Here is a 23,489-nt window from a genome sequence, read left to right as displayed (position 1 = left end):
ATGTATGAATTAGTCGAGATGGAACAGCTGACCTTTTTATTCTAACCTTTCATTACCCCTCCTCGTGTACATGTGTCCTCCTCTCCTTGCGTCCCCTGGTCCTTGTTGCATGTTTCTGTACTTGGAGGGCCCTCTCACTGTCCCGGCCTGTCTCTGTTTGTCTCCAGATGAAGTGTGTGAAAGAGTCCATTGTTGTTGGCTGCGAGGCATGTGGCCTGCACTTCTGACAGAGTGGGAGAATCCAGGCCTTTCCTCCCTGGAATGTCTTTGAATGGATTTGTTTGGTTCAAGTGCTTCAGTCACAGACTTGAGCACAGACAGAGAACATGGGACGAGGATTGGACTGGCCCCGGACATGACTGTCCAGTGTATCCACAGGGCCATGTCAGGGTCACTTCTCGTTTTACCCCAACAGGCTGCCAAGCCGAAACTGCTCTGCTTTTTCCCATTGAAAATAGTTTTGGAGTATAATGAAAAATGCAGTTTCATATTTTTTAATGAACATGGCACTCTGCTCCACTGTCAGAGGAGGAAACTAGTCCCTAGTCTCTTCTGGTCTGCTGCAGCAGGATCTGCTCTTCTAGATTCCTGCTCCATGATGTCACGTTTGGATGATGTGGATAGTCGTATGTTAGTGTAGAGACACCAAAACAAAAGAATATCCTCCCCCTGAAGCAGCTTCAGCCCATCATTTATGCTTCACGTGCCACAGACCTCCGGAGGGGCACAGGAGCGAGGCTTTGACGCGCGTGAGAATACGGCCGTCTCTCGGTTCTCAAGTTACGGGCCTCTGAAATCCTATGAGCTGTAAGTGGATCTATAGATTGGCTGCGTCTTTTGTACAAGTGTGAGCCTCCATGCTCTGAATGAGCGTATTCTGGAGCGTAGCTGTGCCTCAGTCAGGACGGAGGTCGGACTTACCCCACACATAGACCGTGATTGATCATTGAAATAATACGGCTGGGGACATATAACACAAAGCCATTTTCTTTCACTCTGTGCTGGCTACTGAAGAGAAGGACTCCAGGGAAGAGGGGAATGAGTGTTTTTAGGAACGCAGGAGAAAAAAACTCTGTGTAATCAATTTGTCTGTGTCGCCTTATGCATGATATGGTTGTGAGTGGAGCTGAATGATCTGACTTTACTTGACCTGAACAGACTTCTGCCTAAGCCTCATGTGGTCTGTACTGTGGTCGTGGTCAAATACTGCTAAGGAAGGGTTTTAGAGATCTCCACAAACATTAAAAGCCTCTCCTCCTCGTACCCTGTGATGTGCAGCCAACGTGCCCCGGAGGGGAGCGTTAATGTAAACCTTTGCCTGTGCCTCTATTTTTAACCCTGCTGTCTCACGTATCGCCTTTGTCCGCGCACTGGGATATTTCGGGACACTCTCGGGTGCCGCTCCCTGACAGTTGATCTTGCACGCTGTGTGTGTGTGTGTGTGTGTGTGTGTTTGTGGAGAAGCCTGTCGTGTAGCTCCCAGCTCAGTCATTACAGAGGGCTGGTGCTCCGATGCTGTTCCTGCTCGGTTGCCTCTGCCAGCCTCTCTGCAGCCTGTGCGCTCGCGGAGCTGATGGGATCCAGATGCGCGCTGAACGCCTGCGTGGCTCCCAGATTTAAAGGGGCTCCAGCGGGTCAGTGGGTGAGCAGTGGGAGGGAAGGCCCGGCGTGACTGCAGTACAGCAGAGGGTTAGAGGGTTTCCAGTGGGATCAGATGAGAGCAAGTGCACAGCCGTGAATGTGCTCAGATCGGTCACCTGCAGGCACAATGTGAAGAAAAATATGAGACCACTTGAGCACAGTACGTTCCATTACATCAACAACGTCAAATTGTGTCTTGCCTTAGAATTATGCCAACAAAGCCCTTAAGCTCCGATGCTAAACCGTTTCCTTTTTGGCTTTGAGTTTGAATAAGACTATTATATACTTCCAAATTGTGCACATCTCTTACCAGGCAGTACAGTGGATAAGTACCCTGGATAATAACCTTGCCATAAACTTGAACTTGAAATCTGGAGATGAGTCCCCGGGTGGCATAATGTGGCTCCGTATTCCAAAATGTACTTTTATTCCAATATGAAGTGAATATTTGTGAACCGTTGTTACAAAATCTGGCTCTACACCTGCTAAGGTCTTGATTTGAGTGAGCGAGGTTTCCCAGCAGATAGAGCAGCAGCAAACCGGCCCTGATACAATGACTTTGCTTTTCTTTTTCTTTTCTAGCATTTTGAAAATCTTTAAGGCATGTTCGAAAAGCAAACATCTCTCAGAAGTATACCCATACAGCCTGCTTTAGAAAGGTAGAACCAAAAGTTAGATGTCGCAGAGCTACACAATCAATCATAATTGAATCAAAGTAGCAATTTTAATGATTGCAAATTCAGTACTAAGTACTAAGGCTACTGCAATTATTTGGATTGTATAAAGTGCTCTGAAAACCCGGAGGAAACCTGGCTGGGTGCCTTCAGTGCTCCTCTGAAACGGTGCACCGCCTTCTGGGTTTGTCCCTGTTTCAGAGCGTGGTGTCCTGCACTGGCCAGCTGCTCCTCCACCTCCTTCCCCTTCCTCCTGCAGATCCCTCCACTCAACAACAGTCTTTCACCATCTTCTGGGAAGAACGTAGCAGTTAATCTGTTTTATTCTCCAGTGAACGTCCATTAGCCGGAACTATGGTAGGGACTATTGGCTTAGCTGTGAGTCTTGCCCGGTTCATATTTTAGTCGTCTTTCAAGTGTTGATGCTTCTGAACAAATATAAATCCTAAATGTCATCGTAATACTTGAAAAACAAAGAAAAATGGTTATTTAGTATTTGACAATAGGTAAAAGGCATTAATTACTCATTTGCAGCCATAATATGTGTCTTTCTTCACAAATTTACATACAAACAACAGTAACGAGAGTCTTCCTCAGGTCTATTCCGATGATGCTGCTGCTTTAGAGTTATCGAGTGTCTGGGAGAAGGACCTCTGAGCACCATGTTCTCTTCTCTCCTTCCCCTTTGCACTCCTAGCCCGGGTGCATCAGGCATGACAGCGGAGCTACCCGAGCCGTGCACCGCCTCCGGGAACCCGCTCCGCTCCAGACGGTGTGTCCATGGGTTTGTCGAGTCATGAGAGCCCGGGCAGTGGGTGGGGTCAGGTCAGGAGGGGGGGCTGCCCTGCTCGGGGACACTCTTGTATAAGGTCATGTTTGGAGCATGTCGCAGGGACTATTTTAATACGCTGGGGTCCGCGCAGAGGGGGGAGGGGGGTGCGGGTCCGCCTGCGATCTCCCACGACCACTGCCACTCCAGACAGCAGAGGGAGAGTTGAGCGCACAATCGGAGAAAAAAGAGGCACGTCTGGGCTGTCTGCTCCTGTGCTTGGTGAGTCTGGTGTGTGTAGTGCTCTTATATTTACACCATAGCTCCAATACACCAATGTGTACAAAAAGAAATTTGTGATACTGTGCCACCTGTACATTGCAATAACTATGTTTTTTGCGTGACGGTGTGCAGCCCTGCTCCTCACAGTGTTCATAGGTGTCTCTCCCTGTGTCCCTGGCCCCCCCTCGGACACATGCATGTTGTGCGACGAGGCCCCGCGGAGAGTCCGGTGTTTGGCGCGTCCGTCTGGTATTTCGAGCCGTGCCGAAAGAGTCCGTCTGTGCATGTGTAGACTGACACGGCTTGCTTTCGCTCTATACATGCCCATACTTCACCCCTGCACACATTTGACACTCATTTTAAAGCCACACTGCGCAGCATTCCAGGTATATATATTACTATGTCACAACAACAACAACTACAATGATGCAAAACATGAATAAACATGTTTAGTCTAAGGCTCAGCCAGACCATATGCATTTACTTTGATTGGCTAAATGTAATTGAAGCAAAGCAGCGGCATCACCTTAGAGTTAATCTGAGGATGTCCCGCTCCCGGTAAAGTTGCGAGTCAGGTGTGAGGAGAGACAACACCACTCACACCGCTTAGGTATTTCTCACCGATAAAACTGCCCGCACTGAAATAGATTTCTCGTAACCTTTGAATATTGGGGTGGTCGAGAGCCAATCCCTTTTGGGGGGTGCGGGTGTAACGAATGCAGTGTGTAACGAATTTTTGTATTCTATTTATTTGGTTGAATGTTTTGCAGCGTGGCTTAAGTCAAACTAAGTCAAAACCATGTTAGCTTGGTCATGCATGTTTGACTGCAGACTTCACCAGTCAGTGTGGTGTTATGTTGACAGGTGACGCAGCCAGTCAGTGTTTGTTATTGAGGGCCTGCTTAGCGGACACTGAATGGGTCCATCATCTTTATTGTCTGTAAAACAAAGGGCGGTGGGCATAAATCAGTGTGACTTCAGCGATGTGTCGATGGAGGTGTGTACGTGCTGTGCGTGTTGGGAGTGTGTTTTCTACTGTGTGTGAGCTGAAGGTCAGAGAGAGACACTTAATGAGCGGCTCTTACTTAGCCGTCTTTGTGGCTGCCAACTCTGTTCTCAGACGTGTCAGGAACATTGTCTGTCTGGGTGAGGTGAGAGGAGGCTTTGAAAGAGAATTTGTCATCATACGGTTTAAAAATGTCAAATCAAGCAAGGCAGCCTTCTGAAAATATTCTCATGCTATTTTTTCACAGCTCTTTTCTAGCTCAATGGATAATGCTACCTGCTGGAAATAAACATGGCATTTTCTACTTTAATTCCAGCCTTGGTATTGGTTGTGGTGTCTCATTGTACTCTCTCATTGTAATCTACTTCTGTGTAGTTATTGACTGTTTCTGCTATAAGGGCTTGTTCTTGTTCTTGTTGTCACTGTCAAACCAAAAGAAGAAATGCCAGAGCTGTGTTGAATTAAAGTCGCATCTGCTACACACAGACTGACTCTGTTACAGTACACTTGCATTTTCCAAAAGCCAAAAGTTTGCATAATTTAGCGTGAATGAACCTGAAGTTGTAGCTCTGTAGATAGTGACAGATATGCATTTGTGTAAACAGTTTCTAGCTTTCCAATCTGATGAAAATCTGTTGGAATCCTCAGACGAGCTTGTTTTCCGTGGAGCTACTGAAGCATGCTAATTCCCACAGTATGCTCAGAGCAGAGCTGAAAAGATGCCTTTGGTGAGTGCAGGCTTTAGGAAGTGCAGTCTGGCCCATGGGAAAGCGAGAGGAGAAAAACACTAGAGCTGACTTACCTTCTGACACCGAGCGGAAAGAGCCCTGAAAAGTGCTCTGCTGTAGCCGGGGTCATTCATCTGTTTGTCTCTGAACCGGCCTGGGACCCAGCCTCATCTCCATGGAAACCATTATGTGGACATGAGGCAGCCAAGTCCTATGAAGCTCTCCTTGGAATATATTAGCACAGGCCCCACCAGTTTACTGTTAGCCTTGGCTATTGTGCTTTTTTTTGCAAGACCCTTCTCAGGACCAGTCCCCTGTGAAGATCTAGACCCTGTGACCTTCTAGACTTCTGATGATCCAGACCGTGATGACCCTGTATGGATTTGGCAGTATGGCAGTGACAGTATTCTGTTGCCATATGTTTATTTTTACTTAATTCGCTTTTATTTAACCACGAAAGTGCCACTGAGATTTGGAAGCCTCTTTCCCAAAACCAGAGTACCCTGAGGAATCCTACGAAGACATGGAGAACATGCAAACTCCACTGAAAAGCCCACCTCACTTGGGACCTTTTTTTCAGTGAAGGTTTTGGTTCTTCTCTTTGATCGGCTTCTCTGTCAATATTCCACAAGGCTTAAACCGCTGACACGTCTGGGTTTTGCATTGCTCTTTTCACGGCGGGAATGTGTTTTCCTCCTCGGTAGCACTTTCAGCACTGTTGTAAAATAACAGCGTGACAATAATTACAAGGTTTACACAATTAGAGCCGCAAGAGCACCGAGCGCTCAGCCGTCTGTTTGAACAGTCGCGGAGGCAGGGTGGTCCCGCGCAGAGGGCTCTCATTCTGCTCCCTGCAGGATGTTTTTGTTGGGAACCAAAGGGCGGTGCGCAAAAGCCTGCCCAAAATCTGAATGAATAACCCCCCCTTTACCCCTCTCCCACCCTGCGAGCGCACACCCACACCTCCGCTATAGCCTTTCCTCGACGCTGGCAGCCCGTTCTGGAAATGTTGACATAGGAGGGAGCAGCGGAGACCAGCCCCAGAAAAGCTAAGGAATCCCCCCGAGAAGACTGACGGCGGGGCAGAGGAAGAGAGGAGGGGGGGGTTGGGGGGTCTGGAATGCGCTCCCGTCACTTATTCACAGGCTGAACTCGGTGAACCGGGTGTGAGTCAGCCACTTCCACCTCGCTGTTGCTCCTGAACCTGCCCCGCAAGTTCACCGCTCTCTGCCCCTCTCGGTGTGGGCTCACAGCACTCACCTCGTCTGCGGGTGCGGGCGACTAACTAGCTCTGCTCATCTAGTAAGTTGCGTGAACTTCTGAAATGAATAGCTCTAAGCACAAATGAGGCAATTTGAGTGCCGAAAGGGTTAGATAAGGCCAGGTCATTTTTTCTGGGCTTTTCAAAACACAGAGCAGCACCACCTCATGACATCGACAGACGAGTGCAAGTGTTCTGAGCTCTAAGGAGATGGACCGGGTGAGCGTTTCTGCCCAGTGCACCCCCGCCTAAAGCCCAAAGTCGCCTGCTCTAAAGTCTCTCCCCCTGTCCCAGTAGTTCCCTCGGTGTGTTCCTCGTGGCGCTTTGGGAGGAGAGGGGCGTCTTTGTTTGGACTCTTTTTCTCATTCCACACGGAGCCGAAAGTAGGTCAGAGGCGAGGACCGAGGCATGAGGCAGCACTTTACACAAACACTGCTCCTGTGTGCACCGCCATCTGCAGACAGGAACCAAGCACTCCAACTGGAAACATGTGTGCGCTTTATGAGTCTGTTTGACTTCAGGACGCGTCACTCTCCTCGCACGGGGAATGTGCAGGCGTTCTGGTGTTTGTTGGTGGCCAGGAAGGCTTTTAAGGTGGTGGAAGCCTCTTCATCAGTCGGCCCCGGGGCTGGTAATTCTCCAGTGTGGGACTGAAACCAAGCGACATGTTTTTTGTACTTTGTAAGTTATAAGAGTAATAGGTAGGGCTGCAATATTAGGTGATTCAGTATCGCTGTTGTAAGACGCCAGACTATATCTCAAAATCTCGAATGTCTTCCATCTGACTCACTATAAAAGTGCAAAAGTTTCCCTAATTTAGTACAAATTCTGGCTGAGAAAAAAAAAAAAACTTACAATGTGTGTTTAAATGAAAGGTGCATTGTTTCTATTTCAATCCACTCAGTTCAACAATTTAAAGGTGCATTTTGGAACTTTTTATGTGGAAAAAAAAGTTTATTTTTGTGCGTATTTGACCTTGTTGTGACTCAGCGACTGTATGAGTGGTCAGCATGGCGCCTTTACTTTTCATGACTGTGGGCTCTAGGACGCTCCAGGATCAATTGTTCGGAAAGTTTTCACTGTGGACGGACTCGCTCACCAGAAAACCTTCAAAACAAGTGATCCTGGAGCGTTCTAGAGACCACTGTGACGGGAAGTAAAGGCACCATGCTGACTGCTCATACAGCCACTGGGTCACTACAAATATCGACTTATTTTTGAATAAAAAGTTTCAAATTGCTCCTTTAAATTGTTGAAAATGTGTTGAAATGGTTAAGCGAAATGTCGCAATAATGTTTGTTGGTGTTTTGGTGGAAACTTTGCTTTGTTGTTGGACTGAGTGGATTGAAACAGGGTCCAACAGCTCAATATATAAAAACCTGTTATTTATTGTGTTGTGAAGATTAACTTAACTATTGACCGCACAGCAGGAGTTGTATAATTTGTCATCGCCTGCTCTGCATCAGTAATCTTTGTGAACACTCATTGTAATCTTTTTCACACCGGCAGACTGTGTACCTCCCACCTGTGTTTCCATTGCTCTGTTTGGGCAGCTCGGCGTGACCCCGTGTTCCTAGACACCAGAGCGCTGAGACAACAACACGCTGCAGAGTGAACACTGACAGGGGCAGGACAGACAGGTTCAGGTTTGTTTAAACAGTGAAGATCTGTGAGCGCCTCAGAAAGGTTTTTAACGCTGTTATACTGGTTCAAGAACTTAGAGTTGTTCAATCAAAGCAGAGATGGAGAACAGAATCAGCTCTATATCACCAGAGTTGGATGAGGTGGACAGTTTTACGAGGCTGGAAATGGTTATTTGTTGTGGAGGCCATAAAAAAAAAAGAAAAAAAAGAAACAAGCTGTAATTGCAGAATAGACTTGACATCAGTTATGATTGCAGACTTGCTGGCTTGGTTCTGCCTGTGTCTGGTTCCCTCCCGGGTTTCCCTCCCTACACGTATGACCAGGAAGACTCTGCTCTATATTTAGCCCCAAACATCACACCGCCAATTATCCGCGGTACCTTGCTCCATGTGAAACTTTAGAGCGGACGAGTGAGACAGCGCACCTCCGGGCCCCTGCAGCAGTGATGTCAGCGGGTGAAAGGAAACACGGGGGAGAGTCAGAGGCCGGGCAGCGGGCCATAGAGGGGCCAGTGCAGGGCTGCAGGCAGTGGAACCAGTGAGTGCCATGTAGACACTTGCTGGCTTAGCCCTCTGGTTCATACATTTTGTGACATCATCAAGAAGAGATGTAAAGATATGGTTGTCTTATCATGAGGTTTGTGTAGATGAGGCTGAACTATTGACCGAATGCTACACACCCATAGAGAACACGTCCATACATTCATTTCCAGAGTGAAATGATCCAGGGTGGACAACAGTTTTAAGTTGAGTGTGTCCGCCAAAATTGTGCATTGCCCTTCCAGGCTCCAACTAATTGCAGAATGTCTTTGTGTGTTTCACTTTATGCCATTCGAGTGTCCTGTCCAAGAAAGCTTACAGGTTGTAAAAAGAAGAAAACATTGTCGAAGGGAGACGGGTTTGCAAGTGCAAGTGGAATTCAGGCTTTATCTTCAGGTTTTAACTTTGTGCTTTTAGTCCAGCCTCCAGTGTAGTAGGGCTGCATAATGAATCACAATTGAATAAATATTGCTATTTTAATTGATGCGCTTAATTGTTGCCCTTAACCTCTTAACCCATGACACTTTTTTTCAAGAAGCTTTTACTGTAGATCCGGGTAAAGCAAACGGGAGAAAATATGCTCAGTTCAGGTGGGGGTTAAATGTATTGTTATGCTAAAAAACGACTAATCCAGAAGACATCTGCAGGCTCTGAAATGTGTGCCATTCGTATTAATTTAGCGCTTCATTTTGATTTTCCAGAACATCAAACGGAATCCCTCAATCCTACACCCTAACTCCCAGAGCATCTCGACACTGTGCACCGCTCAAATATGCATAGGTCAAAGCCTGCGTGTTTCTTTTTTTCTGAGTGGAAACAATGAGTGCCGGTGGGCGCAGCCTACATTTCCACTTTTTTTTTTTTTTTTTATTAAAGGGTGATGCAGTTTTTCCACTTACTGTGAGGCGGCTGCGCGACTGCTCTGTGCACCAGCGTTCCTCTGATGAGTGAGCTGCGGTGTGCCTGTGATCATTGTTTTACTGAGAAACCAGTTCAGAGCAGGCCAGGGCTGCTAGTGCCGTGAATGCGCACCTGAGCTAACTGTCTTAAGAAAGGAGCAAGTGATGGGAAAGAGGCAGAACTCTATTTCCACAGCTTTGAAATCAGCATTTCTCTACGGCATGACTTATGAAGGCAGCAGCAGGGCATTCACGCACAGCTCTGACCAGTGCACCCTTTTGTTGTGTCCTTTGGCAAGGCACTTCACTGTTGTGTGATTAGTGATGTCGGAGGGAGCAGTCACACTCTCCTACTCAAATGTCTTGTTAAAGGGAACATATTATGAGTTTTTCACAATGCTGCAATCTTGTCCTCTTCTGAAATATGTAGCCACATGTAGCAGTTTTGCCCCTTTCATGCAGGTTTAAGTGTTCCTATTTGCTTTGTTGTGAGATTTTAACAATTTACTTTTGATTTTTAGAGCCTTGCATGGTCTGGCCCCCAAATATGTCTCTGATTTACTATGCACCTACACCCCAGCCTCCTCAATAAAACGTCTTTTAAATTAGGCCTGAGCGATATGGCCTAAAATCTATATCACGATATAAAAAAAGAAATATCATGATAATGATATATTTGACGACAAATTCAAAATCCCAGCCTTACGCCTATTGGGAAGATTAATGCAAAGGAATTTCATTCTCTTTTTTTTTTTTAGCGCCACACTAATCTCCTTGCAATTATGATCTACTCAAGCAATTTACATCCTTCCTTTTTAAGCACCTGCCCCTGTGTCCTACACAGTCAGTGTTTATGCTGCTCTGATGGGGGTGAGCTTTGCATAAATTATATTGTGTCCACTGCGATTTATAAAAATGACAACGATATAAAAAATTATATTGCAAAAAGGATATACGATACGATATGGCCCAACCCTATTTAAAATCAGAGGAGACTTATCCTTTCAAACTGTGCTTCCTCTGTCCCTCCGTGTGGCCGAGGCATCATTAGTTGACTAGGTGGATTGCTTTTATTTTCCCTTGTTTATGCACTTTGTGATTTTATCTGTGAAAAATGCTATAAATATAGTTTCTTCTTATTCTTCTAGAAGCACTCTGAGTTGTACGTCCTGGATTTTGTTGCAATAAAAGATGTAACCAGGAAGTGTCCTCTGCAGCTTTAGGCTAAAACTGCATTTTTTACAGCACCACTGATTTGTTAGCTTAACGCTCATTAGCAATTTATGCTAATGATGAGATGATACAAGAGCACTCTGTACCCATTAACTTAAGTGTCTTTTTCATACATTGTGGGGCTGAAAGATACATCGTATCGATATTGAGGTATCAAAAAAGCAAGATGCAAACGATATAGATTTTTCTCAATTAAACTGCACCCGTAGTTGTATCGTATTGATATCAAGATATCTAGTATAAATATCGAGATATGAAATTTTGTCATATCGTTCAGCCCTAATACATAGTTATTATCTTAAAAATGCCTCATATTAACGATGTGCCTAGACCTGTCACTATAGCAAAGTTTGATATATTGAGGCAGGAAAATATTGTGATAAATGATATAATTGGTTCTAAAGATACTAGATACTTTCAAGTCTAAAGCATAAAAAATGACATATTCCAATAATCATATTCCAAAATACCACACAAGCTACAATAAACATGAAATATAATGTAACCCAATTTGCTTTCAGTTAAAAATTCAAGTTTTACAAAGAAAAAATAAATAAAATGGGTTGATAAATGAATACAGACGATAAATATTGAGCCCAAAAATGTATCGTTTACCTGCCATGTTTTGATCGATGAGTCAATAGTAATTCTCGTCACTGCTCTAGAGGTACCCATGTTTATAACCTGTCATTGTGCATGATGCGTCCACTTTGATACAAGGTCCATGCTGCTGTTGACAGTTTGAAAGTCTGACCATTTGATTTTGGCAGTTTGCTTGTTCCTCGCGAGCGTTTTCAGTTCTACCGCGTTTCCTTATTCGTTGAGCCTTGTGGCATTATTAAGTGTTTGAAGCCCACACAAAAGCCACACAAGCCAAGCTGTTGTGTGGCCCCCGCGTTGCGCAGTGCCTGTTGCGAGACCATGAATGTGACCACTCCTCTTTCAGACTAGGAGGGGAGGGGTCAAGAGCTGTGTCCTGCAGCAACCCCTTCTGCTGTTTACCGTCCGCTAAGGCCTGCTAGCACTCGTCCTATAACGCTCTACTGTGAGGCACTGGGCCAGGTCGGGAACAATACTCTGAGCTTCATGGCATAGTAACAACTTCTTTATTTACCTGTGACCTTGAAAAATATGGAACACTGGATTTCCATTGATTCTCAAGGGTGCCACAGTAGTACATTAGTGTATGTTAAGCAAAGGAGGGAGTTTCTCTTTGAAAGTGTCCATATGCATATTGAGCTGTCCAGTCAATGCCTTTACATTAGCCCATTGAGTATTGAGTGGCACTGGGGAACTGGGACAGAGCACTCAGACAGGACAGGCAATATATAATCATATTCCGTGTGATTGCGACTGTCTGATTTTGGCCATGTAAATTTCTGCAATAATGAGAGATTAGCCATAAACCCCGGGCTCGACTGGACATGTTTATTTTGGTCATGCGGTGCGTCTGGCCATCTTAAATCCATTCAAGGATTAAAGGGCTAAAAATACGCCCACCACAGGCAAGTCCGTATAGCGAAAACACAAGCGTTTCTGACCAGTCTGAACCTCCCCTCCGTGTCCTGCCCTCAAAGCTCATGTGATGCCTTTCTCCGACTTTCCTCACTGGCCATCCTTTCAGCCCACATCTGTGCGCCCTCTGAATCATCCTTGAGGAACTCTATCCTCGCCTCTGAATGTTCTTTGGGACCCCCATCTAAACCTTTCCCATGAGCCTCCAAGCCTCTTCTCAACCTCCTCTCTGCACCTCAGTCCTGCACGCCCCTTATCGCAGCAGTGAGAGCAGAGATGGTATTGGGGACAGCAGCTGGGTCCGTCCTCATCTGGCAGCAGCCCTGTGAACAGCTGAAGGAGCAGAGCTGGTCTCACTCATGACTTTTCCAAGAAGTGAGCGCGGTCCAGCCTTTCATTCCTGACCGAAATACAGCAGCAGCTCAGTAGTCTCTCCCTTGATCGGGCTCTCAAAAGACAGACCGTAAACACCTAAGATTTGACCGTTTCACGTTGATCGAGACTCCTTTTTGCTATATTCATTGAAATGAGTGATTATTACTAGCTATGTATCTGTGTTGCATTCCTGGACCTCATCTGACCCGCTGCTGTGCAAATATTTATGCGAATTTGACTCAACAAATGAGTTTATGGGAAATCCTCTCGCTGACATTGTTCACCTCCCTGTTGCATCAACAAAGTGCCTGCATGCATTAGTTCTTGTGTCACGGGCTATTAGAGGTACTGCTCTGTCACTGCTCTGAATTGGGCTGAGTGAACACACTGTTGTTTATAATGAGGGGGGGGGGGGGGGGGGGGGGGCGCAGCACAGTAGCGGTAAGGCTGGAATGGCTGAGTGCTGCAGCCTGTTGTGTCTGTGTATGAGCTTTGAGTAGATTATTGGATTGGTCGTTTCCAGCCCCATCCGAGAAAAATCAATCACATGGCGGCTCAGAAACTGCACTGTCTAGAGAGTGTTGGTGAGAGTGCAGCGGCTGCTCAGGTTGATCCATAGAAGTGGATTGCTGTGGATCATTGTGTGTGCAACGCGAGTGAGTGAGTGAGAGTGATAGATTGGGTTGAGTCAATACGGCCTCATCTTCAGAAATATATAAATCATGATTGTCTGCCTCCATCACATTTGGAATTTGAAAATAGCCATTGACTTGGGACATGAAAAAAAAAAAACTATTGTTCTGTAATATTTCCACTGTGTTGGTGCAGAAGTTGTAGGCGGCAGCTGAAGCTCTGAATCAGCACAGCTTTCTTTTCTCACTTTAACTCATCAAAACAGCTGCCCACACTAACCACAAACCGCATATCCCTCTACCTCTGACATCTACGGCCCCATGATTGCCATGGGACGCCCTCAAAATGTTTTTGATTTTGACATTTGTATTTGTTTATCTCTGGACAACTTAAGTGTTGTTGCTGGTTGCTCGTTAGTTGCTTTCAGTACATTCAGTGTTATTCAACATGACCACTGTCCCTCTAAATAGAGGTGTGCCCCAAGGTTACATCTTCAATCCGTTACTGTTATCCTCTTGCATGTTGACAAAAGTGTGTTTTAATTAAGCTTGATGCATACGACCGTGGTAAAACATATAAAACGATTTTAACTTTTCTCATATGGTTGTCAATAAGGACAATAGTGCAATGTTTCTTAGCACTTATTAACTAGAGGTGGACATTACAATAAGCGTATTCAATTGGCGGTCAGGGGGCCAAATCTAACCCGTCGAGCAATCTGATCTGACAGTTTCCCATAACAAATATTATAGACCATTAGGCTAATGCTACTGCAGCTATTGCTATCGTCCTCATCAGCTTATACTCTCACTGAGGAAGCTCTGCAACTGCTAAAAATATAATTATTACAGAGAATTCTTATTACCTCATAACTCTGGTAGAATTGAGTCCAACAGCTGTGATCAGGAGCTAAGGTCCTCATGCTTATGAATATTAATGCCATGTTCGTCTGGTGTGAGCTCAGTGTCAGGCCTTCATAATAATAAAATACAGCTGGAAAGGCCTTCACCAACAGGGCTGAAATAAGAAGTGATGAAGTCTATGTTTAATTCTACTTGAGCAATGATGGCCATGAATATTTCATTTATTTATTGCAAAAACACATTCGGTGCTGGTGGGGGGGCTCACCAAATGACCTGGTAAATGACCTCCAAAAACAGCATTTATATAGCCCTAATCTACAAGCTTTAATAAAAAAAAATGTGTGTAACGTAAGTTGCTTGATTGTTTGAGTAACACATTGTTCTGAATGAATACATTTACTACCTTTTGAGGTTTCAGTATCGCCCAGTGACACTAATATTTGACTCAAGGCCCTGCTCTGTCCCGGAAACACCTTGTTGTCTTGGCATTCTAGTCAGACCCTTCTCCGCAGGACTCCCCTCAACTATTTGGGACACCTATACCACGTCAGCATTGATCTCACTGCATTCGAATTATTCATTTCTCCTCTCACTGTATCAGAGCTGTGTTTACTTGCAGCTGCTCTCATACGAGTGTTTGTTTGTGGACACAGCTGCAGTCAGTGAACTGGTTATTCAAAGCCAGAGTTGGGGCCGCCCTACCCCCTCCCATGGTACTTTGTGTAAAAGTGCACCATCACATCATGTCTAGAATTAGCTGTAGAGTGTTGTGAAGTGTCCGGTCACCTCGTATGGCCATACTCCTCTGCTCAGGGCTGGGACCAGTGTTATCTGCATTTCACGTCCATATTTATTACTAATTTTTTTCCCCAAATCAATCTGCCTGATATTTTATCTTTGGTGCATATGGCACAAATATTCTTTGGTTTTGACCCATCCACCATTGCTGATATTGCCTATCACACACCTGCAGTGCGGCTCCTGGATACTGTTCTCTGAATCTTGAGCCGGGTTCATAGTCACAATGCACCGTCCTGAGTGTTGAGCTTATGGTGCATGTTTTAGGCTACATTCATCTCCGCAGGTTGCATTATAAAATAAGAGGCAGTCTTTCAGCCCTGACATCTGTGAATTTGACCAAATGTGCATCCGTGCCACAAGAGTGTGCTCGTTTCTGTGGTATGCACATCATGCAGTTGCCGTGTGCACTCCCACACACATCCATGCGCAGCGGTTTGAAGGCAGCCTGTGGGCGATGCCTGTGTCAGTGCTTTCCTGTGTGGAGACTTTCCGCTCAGTTTTTTCCATGAGAGAGCTCAACTTTTTGGCACAATTCTCTGCACTTGAACTTGACTGTTTGATATCTGAATGTCAGCCCACGCCTCTTCCTTTGCTCAACTTCCTTCTCGCTGCAGGCCAGTGATTCTTTCGCCAGGAGTCTGGCTCTTAACCCCAGGTCACGCACCCCAGCTTCAAGCTTCACTCAAACCTCCTGACACCAATGACTTCACAGATTTAGAAGGGTCTGTCCCTGTCCACTTTGCTTTTCGCATGTGATCGCTACAATTATACAGTTTCACTAACGCCTCTTGAATATGTATATGGAAAAGTGAGTACAGTTCTGAGTTGGCTTTGATTTTGTGGTTGCTCAGAATGCGTCATTCTAGATATCTAACAGGAAGTGATATTGTATGTGACACCGTTAAATGCCATTGATTTAAATATCTGCCCACAGTTGCCCTCTCGCCTTTGTCACAAGATTGCAACACAGTAATAGGTTTTAGGTGAATAGGCCCAATGACCGTGCACAGTCGATGTTGGTTGTTTTTAGATGTTCATATCCAAAATAAACATGATTCTTAAATCAGAAAGGATTATTTAAGTACAAAACATGCTCCTAATGACCAGCTCAACACAGAAAATGCTATTTACTGCAGTGCGTAATAACAGAATGGATTTGGATGAGAACCTAACATGTTTAAATCTCAAATTCTGCTGCCTTTTATCACATCTCCATGAAGACAAGCTGGAGACGTACACACCCCCGGTAAAGTTGCAGTCATGTCTTAGGAGAGGACACTCACAGCAAAGGCACATGTTTGTACATTTATGAGGTATTTTTCAATGATGAAAATAACTTTAAAGCTTGTACTTCAATTTTATTTATTGTGTAAAATCTTGTGCGGTGTGGCTTTAAGCTGAAATAAGGTGCATGATCCAGCTGTATTCACCCAACCTTCACATAAGGTCCGATTAACACTAGTCAATTTGTGAACATGTTGTATTGTCAGATTAGATATGACTAAATATGATATGAAATGCATCCACTTTTACATAACGTGCATCACAAATACGTGTGTACTACTTTTAGATCAAAAGAGAAAATGTGTTTGCTGAGGACATCTTGAGTTTTCAATAAGGCTAGTTGTTTAACTGTTAGTTCTTTGCCTTTTCTAAGTTCAAATCAGATGCAGAGAGAGAGGCTGGCCAGCTCAGACACTTGAGCAGCGGGCTATAGATAACCCCGTCTCTATCACATGTTGTTACCATATAAGACAGCACAGTGAGTCACTGCTCACTGGCCTACTATGTGGGAAGTCATGATTCATGCAAGCCGCGCTGAAGCGGGCCCCAAAATACTCCAGCATGCCATGGCTCTAACGCACTCACCACTCAGCTGCTCCGTCATCCCGCCGCTGTGAGCCGCGCCGCTCTGCACCCGCGACTGAGAGCATGACTTTGAGGTAAATGACCGTGTTTTACTCTTGTTCTGCTCTGGAAGTGAGCCACGTGTGCTCGTCTGCAGCACGGGCTGACTGAAAGCTGCTGTAGACTCGTCATAAAAACACCAGGTGGAACTATTTTCTCTAATGTTCTGCCTAACTTTTGATGCAACTTTTGAATCCTGTGCAATATGATATTATAAAGTGAACATCATTTCAACTACTTTTAGATATGATAGTGTTTTTTTAATGGTCTAAAAATAAAGTTGCATTATTAATGGCAAAAAAGGAACCCACAAAATTCTTTCAAAGTTGTGTTTGCATACACTCATATTTAACCACAGCTTATTGGTGACAAAGAATCTGGCACAACCTGGTGTAGTCTCTGCTGAGTCCTGGTCTATTGAGGAGGCATTTGTAACGATGCATAGATTGCAGTTTGTCGTCTTGAGTGTATGATAACCCTGGCTAACCTGATGTGCATCCTATCTGTTGTAATTACCTTTCAGCAGGGGTGCATGTACTGTGTTGATGGATGAGCGCGGCTCGTGTGATTGGATCAGAGCTGGACAATGCCTGAAACCAAATCAGACACAATTATTGAAGACTGTTCCTCAGGTTTTACAGTTATAGGTTAATTGTATGACTCATCGTCTTTCTGTCTTTCATTGTATGACTTAGTGATTTACAAATACTTTAGGCCAGGGTTCAGATTGCATTATAGATTGTTAAAAGTGTCCTTAAATTCTTATAGATCTACCTATTGCAGTAACTATCATTACACAATCATACGTTTGATTAAAGAGTCCTGACATGGCACCCCTCCACCACACGAGTCTGTATCCAGCGACCTGCCCTGAGCCTGAGCTGCTCCACAGATGCCCTCCCATCCCCTCAGTCTCAGGGTCACAGCTGAACCCCCCCCCCCCCCCCCCCCACACACACACACACACACACACACACACACAAAGGGCTTCAGGCTGCAGCTGAAAATGTCTGGTTTCCTCCATGACGCTTCCTTGGCTGCACTGCACTTGTCGCAATGAGAACGCGTCACCTTCCTTCCTCTTGCTAAAAGTGACTTTTTCTTCTGCAAAACAACTGCTTGGTTCTGCTGACCGAATCATTCCTGATCATCAAAAGCGGATTTCGACACATTTCGCAGATGGTTGTGATTAGTCACATTTTCAAACCCTGTACTTTTCAAAACAGACAGAAGACAAGATGGCGTCAATTCAGATGACATGTGTGCGGACCAAATACATGTCTCATTCATTTGTACAGTGATTATGTTCAGTATGAACATTCTTGACATTTATTATTATTCTAAATACATTTTTAGTGCTGTTTTAATGCATAGTTCTTGCTTCAAGGTTGATGTGCAAAGTGCAAAGTGCCAAAAGCGATGGCACTCTCTCCACTGAACGTGAAGACACAGCAGAAGTGACGTTTGTTTTGTAAATTCAGACAACACAAAGCCCATGTATCAATTTCATGAACATACAGGCTAGTTTTTGAGCATTTTTGTGAAAGTGACCCGGAAAAGTGACCCTGCAAGTTGTGAAATGTGCTCATAAATTGGGATTGGGATCCTATTTAGTTGTTTGTAATTCAATAAAAAGTCAGGTACAGGCAAAATGCATGATGCCGAGACCCTTTTTCCTCACAGCGTTATTTGTACGGATCCTGTATTTGAGGCAGAGGACATCAAGTAATCCTTGAACTGTCCTCATCAGGAGAGTTCATGGTCATGTGATATAACGTTACCAAGCCACACCAGCCGGCATCCTGTCAGAACACTTGATGACGTGATTTAGCTTTAACCAAATCTAATTATCAGTGGAGTGGAGTTGCAAGTAGCTACAAAACATTGCAAAATCATTGAGGTCCAACAAACTGAGATTTACGCATCTTCTGCTCGCACAGCCGAAAACAAAAGCGCATTGGTCACTTAAAGGGATATTTCAGGATTTTTGACATAGGGCCTCATTTCCCAGTTATCCAGTGTTGCTGATTTCTGATTTGAAGAGTTTAATGGTGCTAGGCTAGTGCTAAGCTAGCGCATGTCTATGGTAACTAGTAGCCTGCATTAAAACAGTCTGACCCAAGCACAGTGCACCTGAGGCAAATTACTTATAACACCAGACTACTGATATAAATATCTGTGTTGACTGAATAAATGTTTAAATATAACTATTTTGCATTTAAAAGAACTTATATTTGAGCAGCATCAGCTTCCTGGGTTGTAAGCTACGCAGCGGCAGGGTGATCTGCTAGGCTACCGGATCTACAGTAGTTTGTTTACCTACGCGGAATTCACAAACAGGCTTTCTACAAATCAAATATGGCAACGTTTGGAGGACTACCCGATGATTTTGAAGAGGTTTTAAATGAAGGCTACTAGTTACCATAGACATGCGCTAGCCTAGCACTAGCCTAGCACCACTAAACTCTTCAAATGTAAGGACTGCATGAATTAAAAAATATATATATATATCTCCAGAAATCAACAACACTCTGGATAATTAGAAAATGAGGCCCTATGTCAAAAATCCTGATATATTCTTTTAAAGGTGCAAAAGTCCAGTTTTAGACTTGTTTTGGTCCTTACTGGGTAGTTTGTTTTGGCGCAATTTGATGACAACAATAAACAGAACAAAGAGCTCATGACATTAAATGGTTTGTAAAATATCACTCTTTTTCCTCATATCAGGCAGCTTCACAGTCAATAGATGGCATATGGCAAACCACAAAGAAAGGTCAGACTTATATTTGAGAGAGGATGAATTGACAGTGAAGTGCCTTTGGGCTGGACTGAATTCAGAGGGGAAATCCCGTTATTGTGTTTATGGCCAAGGTGTGTGCACATGCAAGTCAGCTCACTCACAGTTGACCTATTGGTGTCCGCACTACACTACACCAGGAAATTGAGTGAGCTTGTGTGCTGCAACCAGGAGAGTAGTTCTGTGGTCGCTGAAAACGTGACAGTCAAATTGAGCAATGTCTGAAAGTGAAATTGCCTATGGTTTAGTTTATTGTCATTTCTATAGTTTCATAGGAGGTTTGCCCTAAGAGCTTAAATGTGTCAGAGCATGAGTGCCTAAACAATCATTTAGAAGTGTGCTCGGACAAAGGAAGTTGAAGGCACAGGAGATGATTGAATTGTTATTGTGAATAAGTTTGAAAACTGCCTTGTAGCCGTGGACCGAATTCTCCCTCTAGATTTCGCATTAGTTATTTCGGTGCCATCCTCGGATCCTGGCTGCAGCGAGGCACATTCCGGCACAAATAGCATGTTTGGATTGCCCCGAACCTCACGCCGCATCTGGAAACATCATTCTCAGAAGACATCTCATTATGGTGGAGGCCAGAGGGCTGAGTGAGCCGCATGCGCTTTGTCATGGTGATGCTGCTGGTTTAGGATTTACGAAATGATTTCCTATAAGTGAGATATTAAATTGATGCTTCCACAATTTTCACTTCTGCTCTTGTGGTCTAGGCTGGTGTGCAGATGTTGTTGAGGCTGCAAAGACGGTTCACTAAGTTTGGTGTTTGTTTTCATCACGAACACTTGGGTTTGGATTCTTTGGCGTTAATCCCAATCGTGTGAAGAATGACTGTGTCCTACAGGCAAAAGCAGTGTTCCGCCGTCAGCACATGCGGGTTTGGGTGGACTTCAGTCCTTTCGCTCGTCCCGTTGTTTGCTCGATATTCATGGTGGAGGCTGAAGTGGGTCCATGTTTCCCTGGTCTGGGTGGGCCTATGTTATTTTAAAGAAAAAGTGTTGGTCATTATTCAATATTTCATTCCTCATTTCTTATCGAAGTTACAGTCGGTGGTTCATGAGGGAGGGGAAAGTGAGATTATTGCCATCGAAAGAATGTCCATAGTTTTAACAGGTGGCTGCTTTTTGAACAATGCTTTGTTATTGTGTCTGTGCTGTGGTGACTCAGAGCTGATCTCATCTGTGAACAGCCCTCTCTCCCTCTTTACCTCCACTCATGTCTCTCTCCCCTGTCTGTCTCTCTCCCCCTCCCTCTTTGGTCTCTGTTGTGGCTGACCTCAGCCCAGAGGAATGCTCTCTCAGCTGTGTCCTGACCCTGAGTTTGTGTCTATTTCAGGGCGTGAGCGGAATGTCCGTGGATGAGCCTGAAGCCCCCATGTATGTGTATGAGTCCACAGTGCATTGTACCAATATCCTCCTGTGCCTCAACGACCAGCGGAAGCAGGACATCCTGTGTGATGTGAGCATCCTGGTGGAGGGCAGGGAGTTCCGCGGGCACCGGGCCGTGCTTGCGGCCTGCAGCGAATACTTCCTCCAGGCTCTGGTGGGACAGGCCCCGAATGGACTGGTGGTCAGTCTGCCTCAGGAGGTACGTGCACAATCACTGTCTGTGTGGCACTATAGCCATGTAGAGGGAAAAGTCAACCTCAATTATGAAGTCATTCACATTCTCTTTCTGAAGTTCCTGTTTGATCACCTCTTCACAGCTTTATTTCAAGGTGTTTCTTTTCTATTTGTGGTTTGTTTGGGTTCACACTGTAAGACTATGGTAAAACACTGTTTAAATGTGTGCATGCCAAGTCTCAGGTAACTAAAGTGTGTGTGTGAAGAAGCCAATTAGCACTTGCTGTCAAGCACAGCAGGAAGTGCCCCGGGCCATATTCAAAAAGCCTGCAGGCCCTCCGTCATACGAAGGAAAAAGTATGTTGATTTTAAACATGTTTAATGATACACAAAGAAATCTATACATTTACATATACAGTTTACATACTGTACATGTGAGTTTCCACCAGACTGTGACTGAGATCACAATATCAGTAAACGATGCAAAGTGAGATTTGAGCTGCAGGCAGGAGGCCCAGAGACGGCTCGCATGAAAGCGGTGAAATGACATAGTAAAGAGAGTTGGTGCCCTTCGATATTAATCTAAAACTGGTCTGAAAACTAAACATAACTAACTAAACTAAAACACCGAATCAGCTTTCCAGCACTTGCCTTCCATCATTTCAAATGAGGGACATCAGATCCAAACTAGTAACAGAATATAAATCTCTTCAAATTTTAATTGATGATTGCTTATCCTTTAGGCCATGTTATGATTCACCGTCTAAAACGTTTTGCACTTTCGAATTTAATCGTGCTTATCGTTTGGTGCCTTTTATGCTTGTTTTGGATTATTGTGATGTGATATATATGAATGCCTCCACTGACTCTTTACGTGCTTTGGACACTGTGTATCATGGAGCATTACATTTTATTACAAACATGAGGTCGCTGACTCATCCCTGCGTCTTGTACGCCCGGGTGGGCTGGTCATCTTTGTCGTTTTGCAGATTTTTAAGTTCTTAAAGTATTGCTGGACTTGTCTCTCCTTATCTACAGCAGCAGCTCCAGCCTGCTCTCTCAGGACCTTCTCCTGCTCTCTGTGCCCAGAGTGCAAACAGAAATGAACTACAGAAGGAGTATCAGTTAAAATAACTTTATACTTTCAAATCACTACTGACAAATGTTGAAGCAAACTTTTACCTGTAGATGTTTTATCTCAGTGTATTATCTTAATTTCATTGTTCAGTGTTCAATGATGTTTGAACGAATGTAACTTGTATGTGAAATTGTTGCCCCTGCCTCTTGGCCAGGACACTCTTGAAAAAGAGATTTTTAATCTCACTGAGTTTTATCCTGGCTAAAGGCACACTGTATAACATTTTGGACTATACTGTTTCCATCAATACAAAACATGCTCCTAATGACCTTAAAATGCCATTACTGCAGTGGGTAACCAAATAATGGATTTGGATGAGAACCTAGCTAATTTAAATCTCAAATTCTGCTGACTTTAGTCACCATCTCCATGGAGACGGGCTGGAGACATACCCACTTCCGGTAAATTTACAGTCATGTCTTTGTAGAGCTGAGCCGCTCAGAGCAAAAGCACAGGTTTGTTTGTACATTTACGAGGTATTATTCAAAGATGAAAATATCTGTCATAAAATTAATGCTTGTATTTCAATATTAGTTTTTGGGTAAAATTCTACGCGGTGTGGCTTTAAATAAAGAGAGACTTCTGCTAATTAGAGAGACTTCCTACAGTAGAAAGCCGGGCACACATGGGAGGCTTCTGCCAGAATAAGGAAAGATTCTGAAAGTCTCAATCAGGAGCACACTTTATCCCATTTTAATTGTCATCTGGTACACAAAAAGTGGTTGGTCACACAGAGGTTGCCAACTTTCTGTATGGATCTCTGGAGGCTAATCTGAAGGCCTCCAATCTTCATGTGGCCTTCAGATGAGCTCAAGAACATCCCGCCGTAGAGAGCTTCATGGTCATGGAATGGGTTCCCATGGCTAAGTAGTTGCATTCAAGCCATATATGTCACCAAGTCCAATGCCACTGGATTCTAAAGATGTGGAGTGATGAATTGCGCTCCTAGGAGAACTGTACTTGTCTGAGTGGTGAGTGCTTTGTACTTTAGTGTAAAGTTTGTGGAGGGGGGTTATGATGTGAGGTTTCAGTCGCTGGGCTAGGCCCCTTAGTTCCATGGAAAGGAACTCAGAATAGTTTTGCATACTAAGAGATTTTTGACAATTCTACGCTCCCAATTTTGCGGGAACAGTTTGGGAATGGCCTCTTCTTGTTCAAACTTGACTGTGCACCTGTGCACAAAGCCAGGTCCATGGACCTTGAATTAGAGCAGTGAGA

At 44.5% G+C, this 23,489-nt stretch overlaps 1 protein-coding gene across 1 annotated transcript in view; it reads left to right on the top strand.

Annotated features, from left to right (window-relative positions):
* bach2b (BTB and CNC homology 1, basic leucine zipper transcription factor 2b) overlaps positions 1–23,489 on the top strand; it is a 38,598-nt gene that overhangs the window by 5,247 nt on the left and 9,862 nt on the right. The window contains exon 2 of the mRNA XM_079571752.1: positions 20,907–21,158. Within this exon, the coding sequence (XP_079427878.1) occupies positions 20,919–21,158 (240 nt within the window). The 5' untranslated portion in view covers positions 20,907–20,918. The remainder of the gene's footprint in view (positions 1–20,906; positions 21,159–23,489) is intronic.

Source organism: Gobius niger (genome assembly GCF_951799975.1).
Source record: "Gobius niger genome assembly, chromosome: 15".
Classification (NCBI taxonomy): Eukaryota; Metazoa; Chordata; class Actinopteri; order Gobiiformes; family Gobiidae; genus Gobius; species Gobius niger.
This window is presented reverse-complemented; position numbering and strand designations above follow the sequence as displayed.